General features: G+C 36.3%; 2 protein-coding genes across 2 annotated transcripts in view; one reads left to right on the top strand and one right to left on the bottom strand.

Annotated features, from left to right (window-relative positions):
• The window catches only part of LOC107690814 (activin receptor type-1B-like), a 15,223-nt gene extending 8,250 nt beyond the window's left edge, over positions 1–6,973 (top strand). The window contains exons 2-9 of the mRNA XM_016489230.1: positions 458–703; positions 785–1,033; positions 2,213–2,443; positions 2,543–2,710; positions 3,307–3,463; positions 3,627–3,751; positions 3,877–4,007; positions 5,577–6,973. Coding sequence (XP_016344716.1) covers positions 458–703; positions 785–1,033; positions 2,213–2,443; positions 2,543–2,710; positions 3,307–3,463; positions 3,627–3,751; positions 3,877–4,007; positions 5,577–5,702 — 1,433 coding nt within the window. The 3' untranslated portion in view covers positions 5,703–6,973. The remainder of the gene's footprint in view (positions 1–457; positions 704–784; positions 1,034–2,212; positions 2,444–2,542; positions 2,711–3,306; positions 3,464–3,626; positions 3,752–3,876; positions 4,008–5,576) is intronic.
• On the bottom strand, positions 6,039–15,840 carry LOC107690822 (5'-AMP-activated protein kinase subunit gamma-1-like). The gene is made up of 12 exons (XM_016489242.1): positions 15,657–15,840; positions 12,974–13,025; positions 12,606–12,706; positions 11,526–11,607; positions 10,615–10,673; positions 10,486–10,531; positions 10,348–10,402; positions 10,140–10,266; positions 9,742–9,907; positions 9,577–9,614; positions 8,583–8,729; positions 6,039–6,179 (listed from the first exon to the last, which is right to left on the bottom strand). Exons 1-12 carry the CDS (start codon positions 15,663–15,665, stop codon positions 6,039–6,041), a joined length of 1,023 nt encoding a protein of 340 aa, XP_016344728.1. The 5' UTR covers positions 15,666–15,840.
• Positions 15,841–18,933: the final 3,093 nt, after the last annotated feature.

Here is an 18,933-nt window from a genome sequence, read left to right as displayed (position 1 = left end):
CGAATCGCAAGCTTGTGAATGAGAATCGAATCGAATCGTGAAATTTGTGTCAAAACCCAGCCCTAATGATCACCCTCAGAAACTTATTGTCTTGCAAGCCGATAATGAAAGTTGTTTTAGAGGCATTCAGATGAAAGATTATAGAGAAGATTTTATTAAAAATATAAAAGTAATAAATTGTGTCCACTGTTTATAAATGGTACATAATATAATAATTATAATTTATTCAGTTGTAATCTATATAAAAATGACATTCTAAAACAAAATAAATGTGATGCTGCTTGGTGCACACAGTATATGACTCTGTGACTGATCTCTGTCACCCCCTGCTGTTGAAAAGACACATCTGCTGCTCCATCCACTGCAATTCAATGGCCCGTCATCAATTATTTCTTACTTAATGTATATTATAGTGTTAATGTATACATGTAACGTATATTTTTGATTCTCTCTGCAGCTCTGTTCTGTAACTGCACCGCACCACAGTGTGAGAAGGATGGGTATAAGTGCGAGACCAACGGGGCGTGTGTGGCCTCCACCTCAGTCATTAAAGGACAGGAGCAGCATGTGCGGCTCTGCATCCAGAAAGAGGACCTGGTTCCTCCGGGTCAGCCGTTCTACTGCCTCAGCGCCGAGGGGCTGATGAACACACACTGTTGCTACTCTGATTACTGCAACAGCATCGACCTCAGACTACCAACCGGTGAGCATCAGTATTTTAATCAATAGCAAAAACAATTAGTGAATTCCAGATGAGGAACTAATGCAGCGTGTTCTCTGTCAGTGACAAACGGCCCGGGTTCAGGGCAGGACTGGGGGCCGGTGGAGCTCACTGCAGTAGTGGTGGGTCCGGTCTTTGTGCTGTGTGTGCTGGTTCTGCTGGGTCTCGTCCTCTTCCAGCACCACCAGCGGGCCTACGGTCACCGGCAGAGACTGGAGGTAGAGGATCCCAGCACTGAACACATGTTCCTGGCTAAGGACAAGACCTTACAGGACCTCATCTACGACCTCTCCACCTCGGGATCAGGGTCAGGTTAGTATCGCAGAAGAAAGTGTGCTGGATGGTTTGTTTATGCATGTATACAATAGTGTTATTTTAGTATTGTTTATGTACTATTATAGTTTTATTATTTAGTTTTTTTTTTTTTCAGCTTTACTTCTTCAACATTATAGTTGCCAAGTCAACATTTCTTCTTTACGTTTTACTTTTAGTTTTCTATTTTTTTTTAGATAAATACATAGATAGATACCATTAAAGTTTTATTATTATTTTGAATGAGCTTTTATTTTTATATTTTCAGTTTTAAGTTTAATTTGAGTTTTTTTATGTACTTATGCTTTTTTGTTGTTTTAATATATTTTTAAGTTTGTTAGGTTTAATATATTTTTATTTGTTTTAGTCATAAATTTTTTTTCTTCCAGTTAGTAATTTTAGTGCTTCAACCTAAGCTTATTTCAGTTAGTTGCAATATTTCATTTGTTTTTCTAGTTCTTCCATATAATGTTCATATTTTTATTTTATTTCAGCGTTATTTCAGTTAACAAAACAATAATAACCCTGATGTAACATGCATAAATCACATTGTGATTTTGATCTCTTTTTTTTTTTTTTCTCAGTTTTAGTAGCTTAATCCAGTTTAATTTTTGTAGCTTAATGTGATGTCACATGGAGTTCGGGATGAAAAAACTCCATGATACATCCTACATTATGGAATAGTATTTTAGATGTTTTTCTACTTTTGCACAGTCTTGTTTTTTTTTTTTTTTTGAATTAGTTTTTATTTTATTTCATTTTAGTTGTAGGTGAGATATTAGTAATTTTATGTGCTTTTGTTTTTGTTTTTTTTATATTACCATTTAGGTTTAATTTATTTTAATTTAAGTTCTAGTTTTTATTTATTTCCAGTATGTAATTTTAGTGCTTCAATGTAAACTTGTTTCAGATAGCTAATTTTTGTATAATTCAACTTTTTCGTCTTAATATTTATATATTATTTTGTCCTAATTGTCTTTAACAGTTTCACTTTTAGTTAACTATAATAACCCTGCTTGTGCCCTGTATTCCCAGTCTTCAGAAATCATGTGATGTTTTGTGTGAAGAAGAGTTTGACATTTTAGTGGCTCACTAATAATTTACTGAATCTTCTCCTTCAGCATATTATCAGTGGTTTGATAAAGCCTTTCTCTCTCTCCATCTCACTCTCTGTTGCAGGTCTGCCGCTGTTCGTCCAGAGGACAGTGGCTCGTACCATAGTGCTGCAGGAGATCATTGGTAAAGGCCGCTTTGGGGAGGTGTGGAGGGGGAAGTGGAGAGGAGGAGACGTCGCCGTGAAGATCTTCTCCTCTCGTGAGGAGCGCTCCTGGTTTCGTGAAGCTGAAATCTACCAGACCATCATGCTCCGCCACGAGAACATCCTGGGCTTCATTGCTGCTGACAACAAAGGTAAACTAATGTGCATTGCACTGTACTGAGCAGTTTTATACAGTAGTATGCATAGTGTTGTCATCTAGGTTTAATAATGTTTCATTCTCTCTGTCACAGATAATGGCACATGGACTCAGTTGTGGTTGGTGTCAGACTATCATGAGAATGGATCCTTGTTCGACTATCTGAACCGATATTCAGTCACCATCGAGGGCATGATCAAACTGGCGCTTTCGGCTGCCAGCGGCCTGGCGCATCTGCACATGGAGATACTGGGCACTCAGGGTGAGTGTGTCCGTGTTATTCGATTTTTGTAAAATGGAATACTCCAAGTCAGATACACAAATTGTTATGTTTTGTTGACCGTAACATGAACTAATATTAATAAAAAAATAAATAAAAAAAAAAGGTTATTGGTTTGTATGTAAACCAGTAAAACAGGTCATTTCTTCAGTAAGCTGATTTTTGGTATTTATCAGCATTCCTAAAGTGAATTGCAAGAAAAGTTAACTGAACACTCACAGTCGATTCCAGGAGAATCTGACGTTAATGACTCTAATAAACACCGACATGGAGAGCACACAAATATTGGGTCGATAAACAATTTTTAATCAATACTTTTCAGAACAGAATCGAATATTTTTAAAATCAAAGATTCCCTTGACTCCATCTGCCATCTGGAATGCATTCTGGGCTGGTCATATCTTTGAAGGATACGTGCAATGGTGACTTAAGACAGCCCACTGTTTGAAACGGTCGTGATGCCTAAAAATATTGTGTATGTGGGTGCTCATGAGGGTGTGGAACACTTTTCTTCTGTGGTCAGAGAGTTTATACCAGATGTGTGTATGTAGCTGTAATGGTTTTGTTTTGGTCGGCAGGGAAGCCTGGCATCGCTCACCGTGACCTGAAGTCCAAGAACATCCTGGTGAAGAAAAACTGCACGTGTGCAATCGCTGATCTCGGCCTGGCGGTTCGTCACGAGTCTGTCTCCGACACCATCGATATCGCCCCCAACCAGCGTGTCGGCACTAAGAGGTACAGAGTACATTACTGACAGACCTAACAGCCAAGAAAAACACACATACAAACATAGATGTTACAATAATCTGATCTAAAACGTCTTGTCATACGGTCAGTGGTTTGTGTTTTCAAATATATGTTCTTTCAGTGATCCTGTTTGTGTGTGTGTGTGTTTCAGGTACATGGCACCTGAGGTTCTGGAAGAGACTATTAACATGCGTCACTTCGACTCATTTAAATGCGCTGACATCTACGCTCTGGGACTCGTGTACTGGGAAATCGCTCGCCGCTGCAATGCTGGAGGTGCTGAAATAAATTGAAACCATGTTTCAAAAGGAATATTGAACAGAAAAGCACTTGAAGGTCTTTAAGTTAAAAGTTCAACTGAGAATAATTTTTGTTCTTATTTATGTTTTGTTTGCATTCAGGTATTCATGAAGAGTACCAGCTGCCCTACTATGACCTGGTGCCCTCTGACCCATCCATAGAGGAGATGAGGAAAGTGGTGTGTGATCAGAGGTTACGACCCAACATCCCCAACTGGTGGCAGAGCTATGAGGTGAGAGAGAGAGATCCTCTACAGCTGCTATACTGGACTTCTCTTCATTTTCATTTTTATCTGAAGTCCACTTAAAATAGCCTGGTATATCTTTGCAAATATGGTGATTTCTGATTTATATATATATATATATATATATATATAATTTATCAACTTATATATAGTCTTTTTATATCAAATAAAGAAATATTTTTTCCTAAATAACTTTAGAGTAACAGGATACAGGGATGAATGAGTTTGACAACATCTGTTGATTTAGAAAATCTGATCAAACTTAATTGACAGAAAATGATTGCTGCTTTGTCATTTAACAGTAATTTTATTTTGTTTGTGCAATTATTGACTTAAAGGATTGTGACACCCTATTTGTCAGAAGTGCTACATTATTACATTAAAACAAAAAGCCTGTTGGCTATGATATGAACTCGCATGGTAAATTGGCTCTTGTTCCCGCAGGCGTTGCGTGTGATGGGGAAGATCATGCGGGAGTGCTGGTACGCTAGGTCTTTAAGTTAAAAGTTCAACTGAGAATAATTTTTGTTCTTATTTATGTTTTGTTTGCATTCAGGTATTCATGAAGAGTACCAGCTGCCCTACTATGACCTGGTGCCCTCTGACCCATCCATAGAGGAGATGAGGAAAGTGGTGTGTGATCAGAGGTTACGACCCAACATCCCCAACTGGTGGCAGAGCTATGAGGTGAGAGAGAGAGATCCTCTACAGCTGCTATACTGGACTTCTCTTCATTTTCATTTTTATCTGAAGTCCACTTAAAATAGCCTGGTATATCTTTGCAAATATGGTGATTTCTGAACTGCCTGCTTTTGCTCTTTTATTTATGTTCTTTTCAGATTAGGAAGGGAGTGTTGAGTTCTGCAATTTCAAAAAAAAAATTCTAATTTTTGGTGTTCAGTAAAAGACTTCAGTAAAACGTAAAAGAAGTGCTTAAAACTTCAGGAAGTGTTGTTTGTCCACTTCATGAATAATTAATATTATTAATTAAAATATTAAATGAGCAATTTTATTTTTGCATTTTCTATTTTTACTAGAAATAAACAATACAAATAAGTATATAGATTTTAAAATATATATAAATATAATATAAAATGTTTTTACATATTTATATTTTATATAAAATATGTAGTTTAACTATAATGATTTAAATTTGTATATATGTGTGTGTTATTAATAATATATAATTTTTTCATTATAAATATATTAATTTTATTTATATATATATATATATATATATATATAATTTATCAACTTATATATAGTCTTTTTATATCAAATAAAGAAATATTTTTTCCTAAATAACTTTAGAGTAACAGGATACAGGGATGAATGAGTTTGACAACATCTGTTGATTTAGAAAATCTGATCAAACTTAATTGACAGAAAATGATTGCTGCTTTGTCATTTAACAGTAATTTTATTTTGTTTGTGCAATTATTGACTTAAAGGATTGTGACACCCTATTTGTCAGAAGTGCTACATTATTACATTAAAACAAAAAGCCTGTTGGCTATGATATGAACTCGCATGGTAAATTGGCTCTTGTTCCCGCAGGCGTTGCGTGTGATGGGGAAGATCATGCGGGAGTGCTGGTACGCTAACGGCGCTGCGCGACTGACGGCTCTCCGCATCAAGAAAACCCTGTCTCAGCTCAGCGTGGACGAAGACATGAAAATCTGAGCGAAACACTACCTTCTGCCAGAAACACTCCAAGCAAAAAGAACGTGTACAGACATGCGACATCTCGAAACTATCCTGCCAGTTCAAAAGTATTTCCGTCCACTGAATCGGGACGGGGCCTACCTCACCCCACCGCCAAAACTACTGAACCTACGGTACCCAACAGCCCTCTGTGCACTCCTCCTCCTCTCTACATCTACTACCGCCCAGCTCGCCAATCAAAATGCACGTGACTTTATTGATTCTGTTCAAATCAGTTTCGCCCCAAAGATCATTTTTCCAACCAGGGCCGCTCATATGTAACCAGTTTTGACTGGCTTGGTGCATTCATTTAGATCAGTCTAGCAGACTACCTCGGTTAACTAAGTAGGTGGAATACACAAACTCCAGTTCAGAGGCGATAACAGGCGGGTTAAGCTGGAAAACTCGCGCGGTGATTTGGTGCAAGATGGCACTGCTAGCGACCGACACGATCAGCTGATTCCTTTCATTACCACGTCAAAGCTGTTAGCAAAACAACCTTATTTGCACTTTATCCCAGAGGTTTTGTGAGCGTGACGTGGATTATAGCCATCTTGGTTTTGGAATCGCTCACTGGCACACGCGTCTATTCTTACTACTGAACGGTACGGAGATATCTATTTATTTTAGCTTGTAGATCCTTCATATTGTCCTTATTTTTTTATCACCATTAGATTTCCTCCTCTCCTCCATGGGCAAACAAAGCTACTGTACATAGTATATTTTTTTAAAGTATGGAAATGTAAATAGCTTACCCTTTTTTTTTTTTTTTATTTCCAAGCCCTTCAACTAAGCTAAAGGTTTAATCGTGTTTTGACATCCAGGAACATCAGAGATTTGAAGCTGTACGGGTTAGCGGTCCGTAAATAGCGGTGGCGAAATTACAGGCTTTTGTTAAAGTTTGTTTTTATAGTTACCTGTTTGTTGCTTTTGACTGTAGCATTAAATGACACTAAAAGGATGCACATTTTATTAGCTGAGGAGTGTTTGGGATTGTTTTGTATGGACTTTAAGCTCTTGTTTTTAAGGAATAATTCATGCAAACATAAGAATACTCATCATTTATTTTTAATGTAAAACACAGAAGGAGATATTGAGAAGAATGTGCAAGCTGCACTCAAAAATTTTTGAAAACTCCCCATAAAGGATCAGTATGACTTTATGCTATGTTCAGAGTCATCTGAATTCATATGAACTACATCTATGATACTTTTTAGTCTTTTTTTTGTTTTGTTTTGGAGCTTGATGCACAGAATTCATGCAATTTAATTGTAAATCAAAAGGTTGCATGAACTTGTCCAATGCTAGAAAGAAAGTAATGCAGGTTTGAAGCAGCCTGAGGGTGAATAATGACAGGATTTTAGGATTTTTGCATGTGAAGTGAAGTTGCGACGTGATTCTAGGAAATCGATCTGATTCTTCTTCATGCACTGTGTCTGTAATGAGAAGAACGACTTGAAAATATAACTTGACTTGAAAAGTTTGGCGTCGAAGCGCACCGCTTTACTCCTATTACACTGTATTTATGACTCCTGGCAGACATTATGTCTCTCTCATACTCCATGGATAAATACTACTGCCCTTCTGTCCCTCTCCGCTTAATATGCAAGATGTAAATATAGTTTCTATAATGTATGACCTTTTTTATTAATCAGATTTAATTCAGTAGACAGTTGTGTGGTTGTGTTTTGTTTTTTAATGTGTTTTCATTCAGGTTTATTTGTATAGCGCTTTTAACAGTAGGTTTTGAAGCAGCTGTACAGGGGTTTTAGTCTGTGGTCTTTTATTTTATCTCCCAGTTTCACTGGATTGATGTCTAGACTCTGTGTTTTGACAATCTGAATAAGTACTGTTATTCTCCTTCGTCCATTTGCAACAATTCAGTCACCTTACACTAAAATGTCCAGAAAAAGCCAAAAGTGATTGCATATTAGTTGGAAGAACATGTTAATGCTTTCATCTATTTTCATGTTATTTAGATCCAGAATGACAAGCTATCATGTGAAATGTGTTTGTAACACTGGATTGACACTACTGAGAAATATAAGACGACACTGGCACGTCGGCTGCTGATTGAGAAATCTGTCCGTATCTTATGGGAAATCTTCTTGAATTGGGAGTAAGAGGTCTGGTTTGATCTGTATTTGTTTCTACTGTTCAGTTCAGTTTGTACATGTTTCTAGTTTCCAGAAAGCGTGTTGTTGCTGGCAGGATTTGGGCTTCATAAACATCTGCTCCCTCTCATCCACTTGCTGAAGCGAGACGTCTGTCGCCTGGCTGATTATAACAGCTAAACGATGGCGACAGTGTGATTTACAGCTGTGCAAACAGTCTTAGTCCCGGTTTAGCATAAGGAAGTTTCCTCGATCCTCTGACCTCACAGCAGACCCGTGTAATCCGAGTGTGTTTCCCAAATCTACATGGAGAGACTTTTCAGGAATTTCAGCTTCCAATCATGTACATGGGTAATTATTAAATGGTAATAAATACAGGTTTTCCTACATTTTTTCTTCAGAACTTTGTGATGTAAATATGGCAAGTGTTTGTTGTCATACATGACTTTTACACAAGACGTTTGCTTAGATGTTTATTAAAAACTGGTTGAAAAGTTTATCAGATAGCTGATAATGCAAAATTAGTTCAGTGGGAAATTAGAAATATAAATGTGATTCTGTTTTTAAGTTTGAAACATTTTAGAGCCAAAGAAATTAATACAGCCAAATCAGACTTCAAATAATAGAACCTGATGTTAAAATAAACGTGAAAATGTTCTCCAATTCAAGTTTAAAAAAGCAGAAAAGACTTCTTTTTTTTTTTATCCTACAGACCCCAAACATTTGAACAGAATGTGTTCCTCACCTCGGCCTCCACCAGTCGGTTGATAATGGCCTCTAGCGTCTCATTGGCTCGGCAGGTGAGCACACCCTCAAAATACTGCGAGCGATGCTGGAGGGCTTTAGTCACAGTGATGTCCAGGTTATTGTATGTCTTCTCAGCTGCCAGATTCTGTGTGATGACATGAAAACCAGATTGAAACACAAACATATGCAGAGAGATCCAACAAAGAGACTTACACACACGTCATTCAACTAAATGGGTGCCTTATTCATTTTGAAAATATGTTGTTGAATAGTTTACCCAAAAATGTAAATATCTATCCATAAGGTTGCTTTCTCTAGTGAGCCGTCTTGTTTGAAACAGGAGAGAAATATGCACAGATCAAGCACAAGCCAAAACAGCTCTAAACTAATATGTGGGTGGATTTTGATGTGAGAGGACAACAAGAGATGGACTTTTTCACTGGAAGCGTTTTTATGAATTATGGACTCGTATTTTGGCAACGGAAGCAACAGTTTGAAGATAAAAACGTCTTGATGGATTTGTTTCTTACAAACACGCAGCTTTTGGCTTCACAAGATGTTAACTGATGGACTGGAGTGGTGTGGGTTATTGTGATGTTTTTATCAGCTGTTTGGACTCTCATTCTGACGGCACCCATTCACTGCAGAGCATCCATTGCTGAGCAAGTGATGCAATGCTACATTTCTCCAAATCTGATGAAGAAACAAACTCATCTACATCTTGGATCAAAATTGTCATTTTTGGGTGAACTATTCCTTTAAGATTTTAAATTAAGTACATAATGTAAAAAAAAAAAAAAAAAAAAAGATCATGAACTGTAGTGGCTGCATTCACTCAAGCTGATCAATACAACAAACACCAGAGGCTTTAAACACACACCAAGTCCAATCAAAACAGAAACACCATCACACACACATTCAATGATCTAACTCCACCAGCACAGCTCAATGTCCACCGCGCAAGTTAGAAACAACAAACACACAAGACTTACTATAACATCAAACTTGGAGTAGATGTCAACCACATGCCCTGTCAGAATAAACGAGAGGGAGAAACCATGAAAACACATCCAATGAGGAGGGGGGAAAAAAATCAAAACCACAGATTTGTAATTTATAATATAATATATAAAAAAAGAACATTAATTTCCACTCACCATTTTCATCCACCACAGGAAGGGCAGAAACTCTCTGATCCACGAAGATGCCGAGCGCGGCGTAGAGCGGCGTATCCGAGTGAACCACTGCGATGTTGTGAAACGTTCCGATGTTCAACTCCTCCAGAGTTTGAGACAGAAACCCAGGCTTGGGCATCTCAGATATCTGGGAGAGGACAATAACTTAAACATGAAGACTGTTTCTAGAAAGAAAACAATATTCCAAGTTGTGCCAATAGAAGAGTAAAGGGGAAATTTAGCAATAGTTGCTTAAAAAGTTGTGACAGAATTACAGTAACCACTCTGTGACACACCATTACCAAATAAATGAATGTCTATACTTAATTTAATGAAGCCCAGGAAACATTCAGTGAGTATTTACAGGGCAGGAAACTTACAAAGAGTTTCAGGAATTTGAGGATCCTCTTGTGTGTCAGGATGTAGAGTGTGTTTCCTGTTAGAGGATCAATGACGGGTAATCTGTGGATCTTATGCTTCAGTAGAGATGAAACTGCATCATATAAGCTGAGACAGAGTGAAAAAAACATCAGACGTCATCGCAACTCTCTAACAAAACCCATTCAATCTGCACTCTTACAAACTTACCTGGCATTGGGCGATATGCTGACGAGAGGTTTGAAGGAATCTTGTAAGTAGACCTCTATAAGAAAATGAACAGATCAGTCATAGGCTGACATATCAGAGAGTAAACCTCACATGAATACACATGAACATCATTCCCACCTCTCCATGTTTCTATTTTGTGCTCTTCTAACTCATATATCTGCACCTAAAACAGACACAAATGCATGAAATCTTTAAACATTCATCAAAAAACCTGATTAAAAACTTCAATGGGAAGAGCAGACTTACCAGAGGAGACTTGTAATAGCGATGAAGTATATTGATGAAATCTGTGATGGTCAGCATACCTAAAATAGAAAATGCAGTAAGAAAGACACACATAAGCTGAATCTGAATTATATATATATATATATATATATACACACACACCAGTGTTAATTTTGACAGCAAATTCTGATTTAGTTTTAGTCTAGTTTTAGTCGACTGAATATCATAAGATTTAGTCGAGTGAATCTACAGTAAATTTAGTCTGCTCAAATCTAATGGGTTTAGTTACAGTGTAATGCATTTCTATTTATATAGGTTTGATATTAAGGTTTTATCATGACAGACCCCAACACTCGTCAAAACGGACAATTCGACATCATTTTGTGCGCAATTCTCCGTTCATGCGACGCGAAAGAGTACTCGCGCGCTGTGAGAGGCGCTTTCTGTGTGTGTGTGCATCAGTGTCTGCGCTCAGAAAACCAGACCGAGTTGAGTTCTCTCTTGCATCGTCAGATTTATCCATATGTCTGCTCTTCTCTTACTCCCACATATTGACATTTTTGAACGTTTTATGTGACGTGTAGCAAGTGTATGTTAGCTTATGTCCCGCCGGTTCATATGTACGCATCTAACCTCCGAACCACGCAGCAGATTCGTTCTGAATGAATCTCTTTCCAAATCGTCCCTCCCTAACATTTTCGTCTCGTTTTTAATCGACAAAAATGTCAATAGATTTACGTCATCGTTTTTGTCGTTCAAAAAGAGTTTTAGTTCGTTATCGTCGGCGAAAAAAAATGTCGTTGACGAAAATTATGACGAAAATTATTCATCAACGAAATTAACACTGATATACACACACACATATATATATATCGTATAGTCACAAATAATAACAATAAATTAAAATTCACCAAAAAAAAAAGTTTGCTTACCAACAAAGCATTGCTTCTTGCTGTCCCAGAGAGGCGCTGCTCTCACCCCATTAGACACTAGAGCAAAGAACGCCTTCTTCACCTGGTAACCATACAATCATAAATTAAGCAGCAGGCCCTCAAACAGCTTAAATGTCATGAATGTTGACACAAAGTACAGAGCAAATATATCCAACCCCTAAAGTCAACATGAAATCAATACTGACCACATTTCTTCAGGCATGTGCCTGGTCCTAATATCAATTATTCATATCATTCCAAATATTGTGTATGTGTGTGTGTGTGTGTGTGTGTGTGTGTGTGTGTTTATCAAAATGTAATACTGTGTTCTTTCTCTTAAACAATTTACCTTTCCTGCTAACATCACTTGTTATATAAATAATGTTTAAAAAATAGTCAAAATGCTATTTAGCCATGGTTTTAGCAAATGCACATTCAGTCTGGCTTTATTATGGAGTGGAACGGACACTTTACATATCTAATTAATTATAGGAATTGTTCATCCAAACATGAAAATGTCCTCTCCTTCAGGCCATCCAAGATGTAGATGAGTTTGTTTCTTCATGGGATCAGATTTGGAGAAATGTAGCATTGCATCATTTGCTCACCAATGGATCCTCTGCAGTGAATGGGTGCCGTCAGAATGAGAGTCCAAACAGCTGATGATATCTTGATTGATTTGTTTCTTACAAACATGCAGCTTTTGGTTTCACGAGATGTTAACTGATGGACTGGAGTGGTGTGGATTACTTGTGGATTATTGTGATGTTTTTATCAGCTGTTTGGACTCTCATTCTGACGGCACCCATTCACTGCAGAGCATCCATTGCTGAGCAAGTGATGCAATGCTACATTTCTCCAAATCTGATCCCAAGAAGAAACAACCTCATCTACATCTTGGATGACCTGAGGGTGAGCACATTTTCATCAAGCTTTCATTTTTGGGTGAACTGTTGCTTTAATAGTAAGTAAAATCAAGTTTGCCTTTTTTCACACAGAAATATGAAAATATTATGGAAATGCATGGGTTGTAATCAAGGTTGCACAAGTAACAACATTTGTTTTCTTCCGAGTACCCACCTGTAGAGAAGTGTCGAAAACCACCAACTTTGAGCTGGTGGGCACCAGGTCATAGCAGCGGTGGGACTTCATGAAGCGGGTGTACACATTATACTCAGGATCTGGTTTCAAAGAGAGGGAAAAACCAAACCTGAAAAAAAGTCTAAAACATTAAATCACGAGCAAGCATTAAAAACAACCAATGAAAATTTGAGCGAAAACATGTCAGAGTACAAAGTGTCACAGGATACTTTTGCTGTCACTTTAGTCTCAGATTTCACTCCAAACACTGAAGTCAAAGCCCTGCTCGGCTCTGCTTTCATATCTCACACATGAGCTGCAGGTGATCGCAGGACTACAGTCTCATCTTTATTTATTCACATTCTTACCCTCTATGTGCACCTCCTTTTTACCATCCAACTCATCTAGAACAGCAGGAACCTGAAAAACAGGTGTCAATGTGTGAACATTCAAAGCTCATTTTTGTTTTTTCCCTTAAAAATGTGATAATTCCTGATTAACCCTGTAAATCCTGACAAATGAATTAATCGTTTTTAAAAAATCACATTTTTAAAGGGAAGTTTACTGAACCTTTAGACAACATGTAACAAAATTCCTCAAAAGCCTGATGATCATATTTGATACTCACAGATTTTTCAAAAAAAGTATGCATGTACTGTATACTCAAGTAAACCGAAGTTGCTTCGGTCCAGTAAGTGTTCATTTTGAAATGGCAGTATCAACGTTATTTTTATGCTTACTATATAAAAATCTGTAAAGATTTCACAGCAAAAAGACCTGAACAACCTGAAGGTGGACTTTGTACAATGATACTAAAAGGCCTTTTCCTTGCTAAAACAGTATAAACTATCAATCAGACGACAGAAGGCATGTAGTAGATTTAGTTTTTTTGATCATGTTGATCATTTAGAGGCCTCTGAAAATTGAGTTAGGAGAGGGTTAACAATAAGTTAAATCCGAGTTGTTATTCTAAACTGAACAAAGGCTAGAATGTGTCTAGTAAATACATATTAGCCAGAGGAGTTAACAGCAGGACATTTCTGCTTGTGTTAACCCTCCTGTTATGTGCACATTTCAACCATGTTTTTAATGTGTGTGGTCAAACTGACCCCAAATACTCAATATGTCAATAAATTACTCAAATTGACAATATAATTTATTTTTACTTACTTACATTTCACCTACCCGATATTTTAAATACATTTTAGGACAAAACATAACTTTTTGTTTTTTATATATTTTATTTATTTATTTGCTTCATTTACAAAAAAAACATTGTTCTCAGTTTCTGAGATTTGCTCCTTTAAATCACTAATTTTTCTTTAGACAGAGAATACTCTGGACCCCTCACATCCAGCACACTCCCTCTTTGAACTGTTGCCATCTGGTCGACGCTACAGAGCTCTGAGCACCAGAACGGCCAGACACAGGAACAGTTTCTTCCCTCAGGCCATCCATCTCATGAACACTTGACAATAACTGTGGAACACACACTATTTATACACTCATACACTTATTTATCTAACACTCATACTCAGTCTACACCTCAAATTTGCACATAATATACAGTACCTTTACATGCAAAAACTGTCTATTGTAATATACCTGCACATACAATTGTCAATTTATATATTTTTATTCCTTATTTACTTGTTCTATTTTTTTTATTTTTTATTATCTGTGTTTTTTTGTTCTGTCACTGTCATTCTGTTACACTGCGGAAGCTTCTGTCACGAAAACAAATTCCTCGTATGTGTAAACATACCTGGCAATAAAGCTCATTCTGATTCTGATTCTGAATGACAGTCAATGTCCCAATGAGGAAAACAGCTTGTTTTTTGTTTTTGCAAATGTAAAAAGGCAGAAAGTTTTGTGTGAGGAGTATGGTTTGGGAATGAAAACACAGTTAGTACAGTATAAAAATTATTATGGAAATATTTAGGAAAGTCTCCATATAATATGGAAACCCAACAACAATCATTTTTGATAGATACTTGTAAAAATGTGTGTACAGTGTTTGTAAGCACATTATTGTATGAAATAGTATAAAGGTATATGAAACTCTGAAAAGGACAAAATTTGGCTTTCATATGCAGTACAATAATAGTAAAATGTAAACTTATGCCAAGGCATAAATGATATTTACTCAGATATTTTGTCATGAGAGGCCATCATGAGAGAGATAAAACACAACAGACATTTATTCTGCATTTAATGTTTAATCTTTTTTTTTCACCAAAAACAAAAGTGAAGGGGTCAAAATGACAGCAGACATCACCAAATGGGTCAAAATGTGCACAGCCATTTTAAAAACTTTGTAACACAAGATTCATGTTTATGAATGTGTCTAATACATTTAGCAAAAGACAGAAAGATTCAAGGTTTAAAAATATTATATATATATATATATATTTTTTTTTTTTTAAGTCAGTTGCTTTTTTGACCCCAGACATCACAGGAGGGTTAAAGTATTCAAGTTCTTATACACTAATACACTCTCTTTTTGTTTTACTCCATAGCTTCAGACATTTAGAGTCTAACTTCAAAGCTTGAGCTGTATGTTCCTCTGAGACCAATAACTGAGAAAGCTGACAGAAGATCTGAGAAACTTACTAGCTCCAATATTATGTTAAGATAAACACTGATAATAAGATAAACACAGCAGAAAATACAGCACTACTAGTGTAACAGAAAACTGACACCATACTAGAATAACAAGAGTAAACTAACGAAGTAGTTACTAACTTAGAGTAGCAGCAGTAAATCTGAGCGATATTATAGTAACTGCAGTAAACTCAGTACTAGTTTAACTGCCCTAAACTAGCAGCACAGCACTAACGCAAGTATAACTGGCTTCATATGAATGGAAAATACTACACGACACATACAGTCGCCCTACTAATAACACTTAGGCTCTATCTCAACATTTTTACCGATATTAGTTATTTCGCATATTTGAACACAGTGACAAACAAACAAAAAACCGCCGTTAATTTAATTTCTCTCGTCTGTCAGATCAACTCTGTCTCAGTTTAAACTCGCACTACTTACACACTCCATGATCCATTCACGGTCTGAACACGCCGATAGTGTTTACTTCAAATTCGGAGTGCGCAAATATACTTTAATTCGGTCCCCGAGAGCTAAAATGATGTTTAATTCGCTGACGGTCCGGCTACTCGCTGACGGACTCCTTCAGGATGAGGAAGACCGCTGCGGAGGCCGCGACCGGATGTGACGCCACACACGTCTGCGCGCGTCTCCATAATAATAATAACAACAATACATAATCGTACAAAATATTCAGTCCTGCTAATAAACTGTTTTTACATTAAATTAAATAGGAATTATATAACAACACAATTGTGTCATTCTAAAACACACCTCGACCACGGCAGTGAGAGATAAACGTTATGTTTAGATTTTGTATTTATTTAATTTTAAAATAAAACTAAAAGTACAACGATTCTAAGCAGAAGAGGAGTAAATAATAGCGTTGCCAAAGCAACAGAAAACTATTCTATGCAGAGAAAAGCATCAACATGGAACTCAAGTTTCTCCTGAAAGATGAAGTTTTTGTGGATTTATTCAATACATTTCTAAATCATCCAGTAAGATGAAATCTTATATCTGCTCTTGATTTTCAAATCTTTAATGAGCTGGTTATCTTGGACGGATCACACATGTTTGTCCTGTTTTTAGGTGTTTGGGCAAAGGCCTCTCTACATGCTCGAAGAAAACAAGTGGTTAATGTGGCCAAATGTGCCCTTTGCTCAGGTAGAATATTAACCAGACCACAATAGCTGTTGGCCAAAACATTTCATATCTGTAAATATATTTACTGTCAGGTAAACACTGGAGCATTTCTTAAATGGTTAGATTTTCTTCAAACAAACTGAGCTCTATCACAATTTAATTCTCGGCACAGAGATTCTTGACTTTGTATCCTCTAAATCCACAGGTAATGTTACGTTCACATGACAATTTTTTGTGGATACATTATCTCTTCTTTATGTCTGGTGTGTTTCGCATTAAAGGAATAGTTCATCTAAAAATGAACATTTGCTGAAAATGTTCTCACCCTCAGGTCATCCGAAATGTAGATGAGTTTGTTTCTTCATCAGATTTGGAGAAATGTAGCATTGCATCACTTCCTCAGCAATAGATGCTCTGCAGTGAATGGGTGCCGTCAGAATGAGAGTCCAAACAGCTGATAAATACATCACAATAATCCACAAGTAATCCTCACCACTCCAGTCCAGCAGTTAACATCTTGTGAAGTGAAAAGCTGCATATTTGTAATAAACAAATCCATAATTTTTAACTTCAAACTGTTGCTTCTGGCCAAAATACGAGTCCTCTATCCACAAAACTGGTTTCTCCAGGGAGAAAGTCGTCTAATCTGAATCAGGAAAGAAATCTGCACAGATCAAGAACCGTTTACGAGAGAAAACAGTCCAAAACAGTTCAACAAATATGTGGATTTTAATGTGAGAGACAGCAGGGGATGGACTTTTTCACTGGATGAAGCGTGATTTTGGATTATGGGCTTGTTTTTTAGCTGGACAAAAGTCATACAGGATAGGAGTAATTAATGACAGAAGCTTCTTTTTTGGGTGAACTAACCCTTTAAATCTTTGGTGTTCTCACTGCTGCCTCTAGATGACAGTGTAACATTAGCAGAATCTCCATTAGTTCTGCTGAAGCCACACATCTGCTCTCAGTGTTTCACATTATTTTCATGTGATTAAACAAGAGCATGTGAATTTAAGATGTGCACATATGTGATTAACACGTGAAATTGAATGTGAGGGATGGAAAAGAGTGAACACATTTCAGAAGTGCAAAATAAAAAATATTTTTTAGATGAATTGGTTCGACATGTTCAGAGGTGTTTGTGTGCATCTCTGCTTCTTTTTATTTTTTCACAAAACTGTTTCCTTGCCCATCACTCAATATATGTTGACACCATCACATAGATATTATGTCATAAAATATCATGTCACATATTTATCTAAATATTAAAAAATCTGAACATACAGGATGCTTTTAACTGATTTTCACTTCAATCAATAATCTCATGTTGCCAGCTGACAACGTTGAGAAAATATATACCAAAAACATATTTTGCACATTAATGCAGAAACCATTTTGTTGTTCTGGTGTTAAAACAACCTATATTAAAAAAAAAAAAACAGTTCTTAACAGTTTGTGAAGAAAATAGCAAATGACAAAAAATCTGAGCACAATTACATTAAAAATATCACCGATATCATAAAGAATAAATAAATAATTTTTATTTACCAGTACCAATACCAGTACCTGTGTGATCTTGTTGATCTCATAGCTTTTGAAAAATGAAAAAAGATAAAGAAAAGAAGACCATCAGTCAAAAATTACTCTGATGTTATTTTTTTCAAATAATGAAGGGTCAAATTTGGCCCATTTGAAAATAAATTAATGCAGTTTAGTACTGATCATTCCCTCTATTGTACAGAAATCATGATTACATCTACAACATGTTCCTTTATATTAAAAATGAGGTAGCCGCCTTTAATTACTTACCATGAACTTTCTTTATTGTATAAAAATATAATATCATATTAGTATGCAGGGCAATGTTTTACATATCAAAAATTAATTTAAACTGGTAATTTGAATTCAACTTTCTGTAAGGCGGGATAAGTAGGACAGGTCAGTGGAGGATCGTGTGTGTGTGTGTGTGTGTGTGTGTGTGTGTGTGGAGGTTCATTCTGAAATTACTCTATTGTGAAACATTACAAAAGCAATTATAATGAAGTGAGAGTGTTTTCTGTCCTTCACCGTCAGTGACACTGCGGCTCTGCAAGGAGGAGAAAACAATGAAAGAACATATGCAGGCCATATTTCATGCCAAAATCAAAATTACTACATGTATTATTCATATTTTGCTTAAACATAATTTAATGGGTAAATCTCATCATTCTCATTCATGTAACATGAAAAACTTGCAAATTGAACATTATTTAAAAAGTATTTATACAACATAGCAGTATTTGTTTTATGCTGATTGACATCAAAAAATTGACAGAATGATTCAAATATTCATATACCATGAAAGTTAACAGAATTCATCACTGGAGCAAATTTAGTATTTCAGAATTACATATGTTTGAATATTGAATTTAACATTTAATAACCAGAAATGACATACATTTCAATAGGTCACATACTTTGCTATCTTGCCTATATGTCGTTTGTTTAATATGATTGTTCTGATATGTTAATTGTTGAATAAATAAATTATATTTAACATTTTCAAAATGAATAGAAATTGTGGGGACAGTTG

The sequence above is a fragment of the Sinocyclocheilus anshuiensis genome, unplaced genomic scaffold (genome assembly GCF_001515605.1).
Source record: "Sinocyclocheilus anshuiensis isolate Anshui unplaced genomic scaffold, SAMN03320099.WGS_v1.1 scaffold1753, whole genome shotgun sequence".
NCBI classification, from domain to species: Eukaryota; Metazoa; Chordata; class Actinopteri; order Cypriniformes; family Cyprinidae; genus Sinocyclocheilus; species Sinocyclocheilus anshuiensis.
The sequence above is the reverse complement of the archived record's forward strand: the minus strand, read 5'-3'. Positions and strand labels throughout refer to the sequence as shown.

Excerpts from the sequence above, each read along its gene's own strand:
- LOC107690822 (XM_016489242.1), bottom strand. Across the intron at positions 10,532-10,614 it reads GCTATTACAAGTCTCCTCTG|GTGCAGATATATGAGTTAGA; the intron begins GTAAGTCTGCTC and ends TGTCTGTTTTAG. Across the intron at positions 9,615-9,741 it reads TCCTGTGGTGGATGAAAATG|GGCATGTGGTTGACATCTAC; the intron begins GTGAGTGGAAAT and ends TTATTCTGACAG.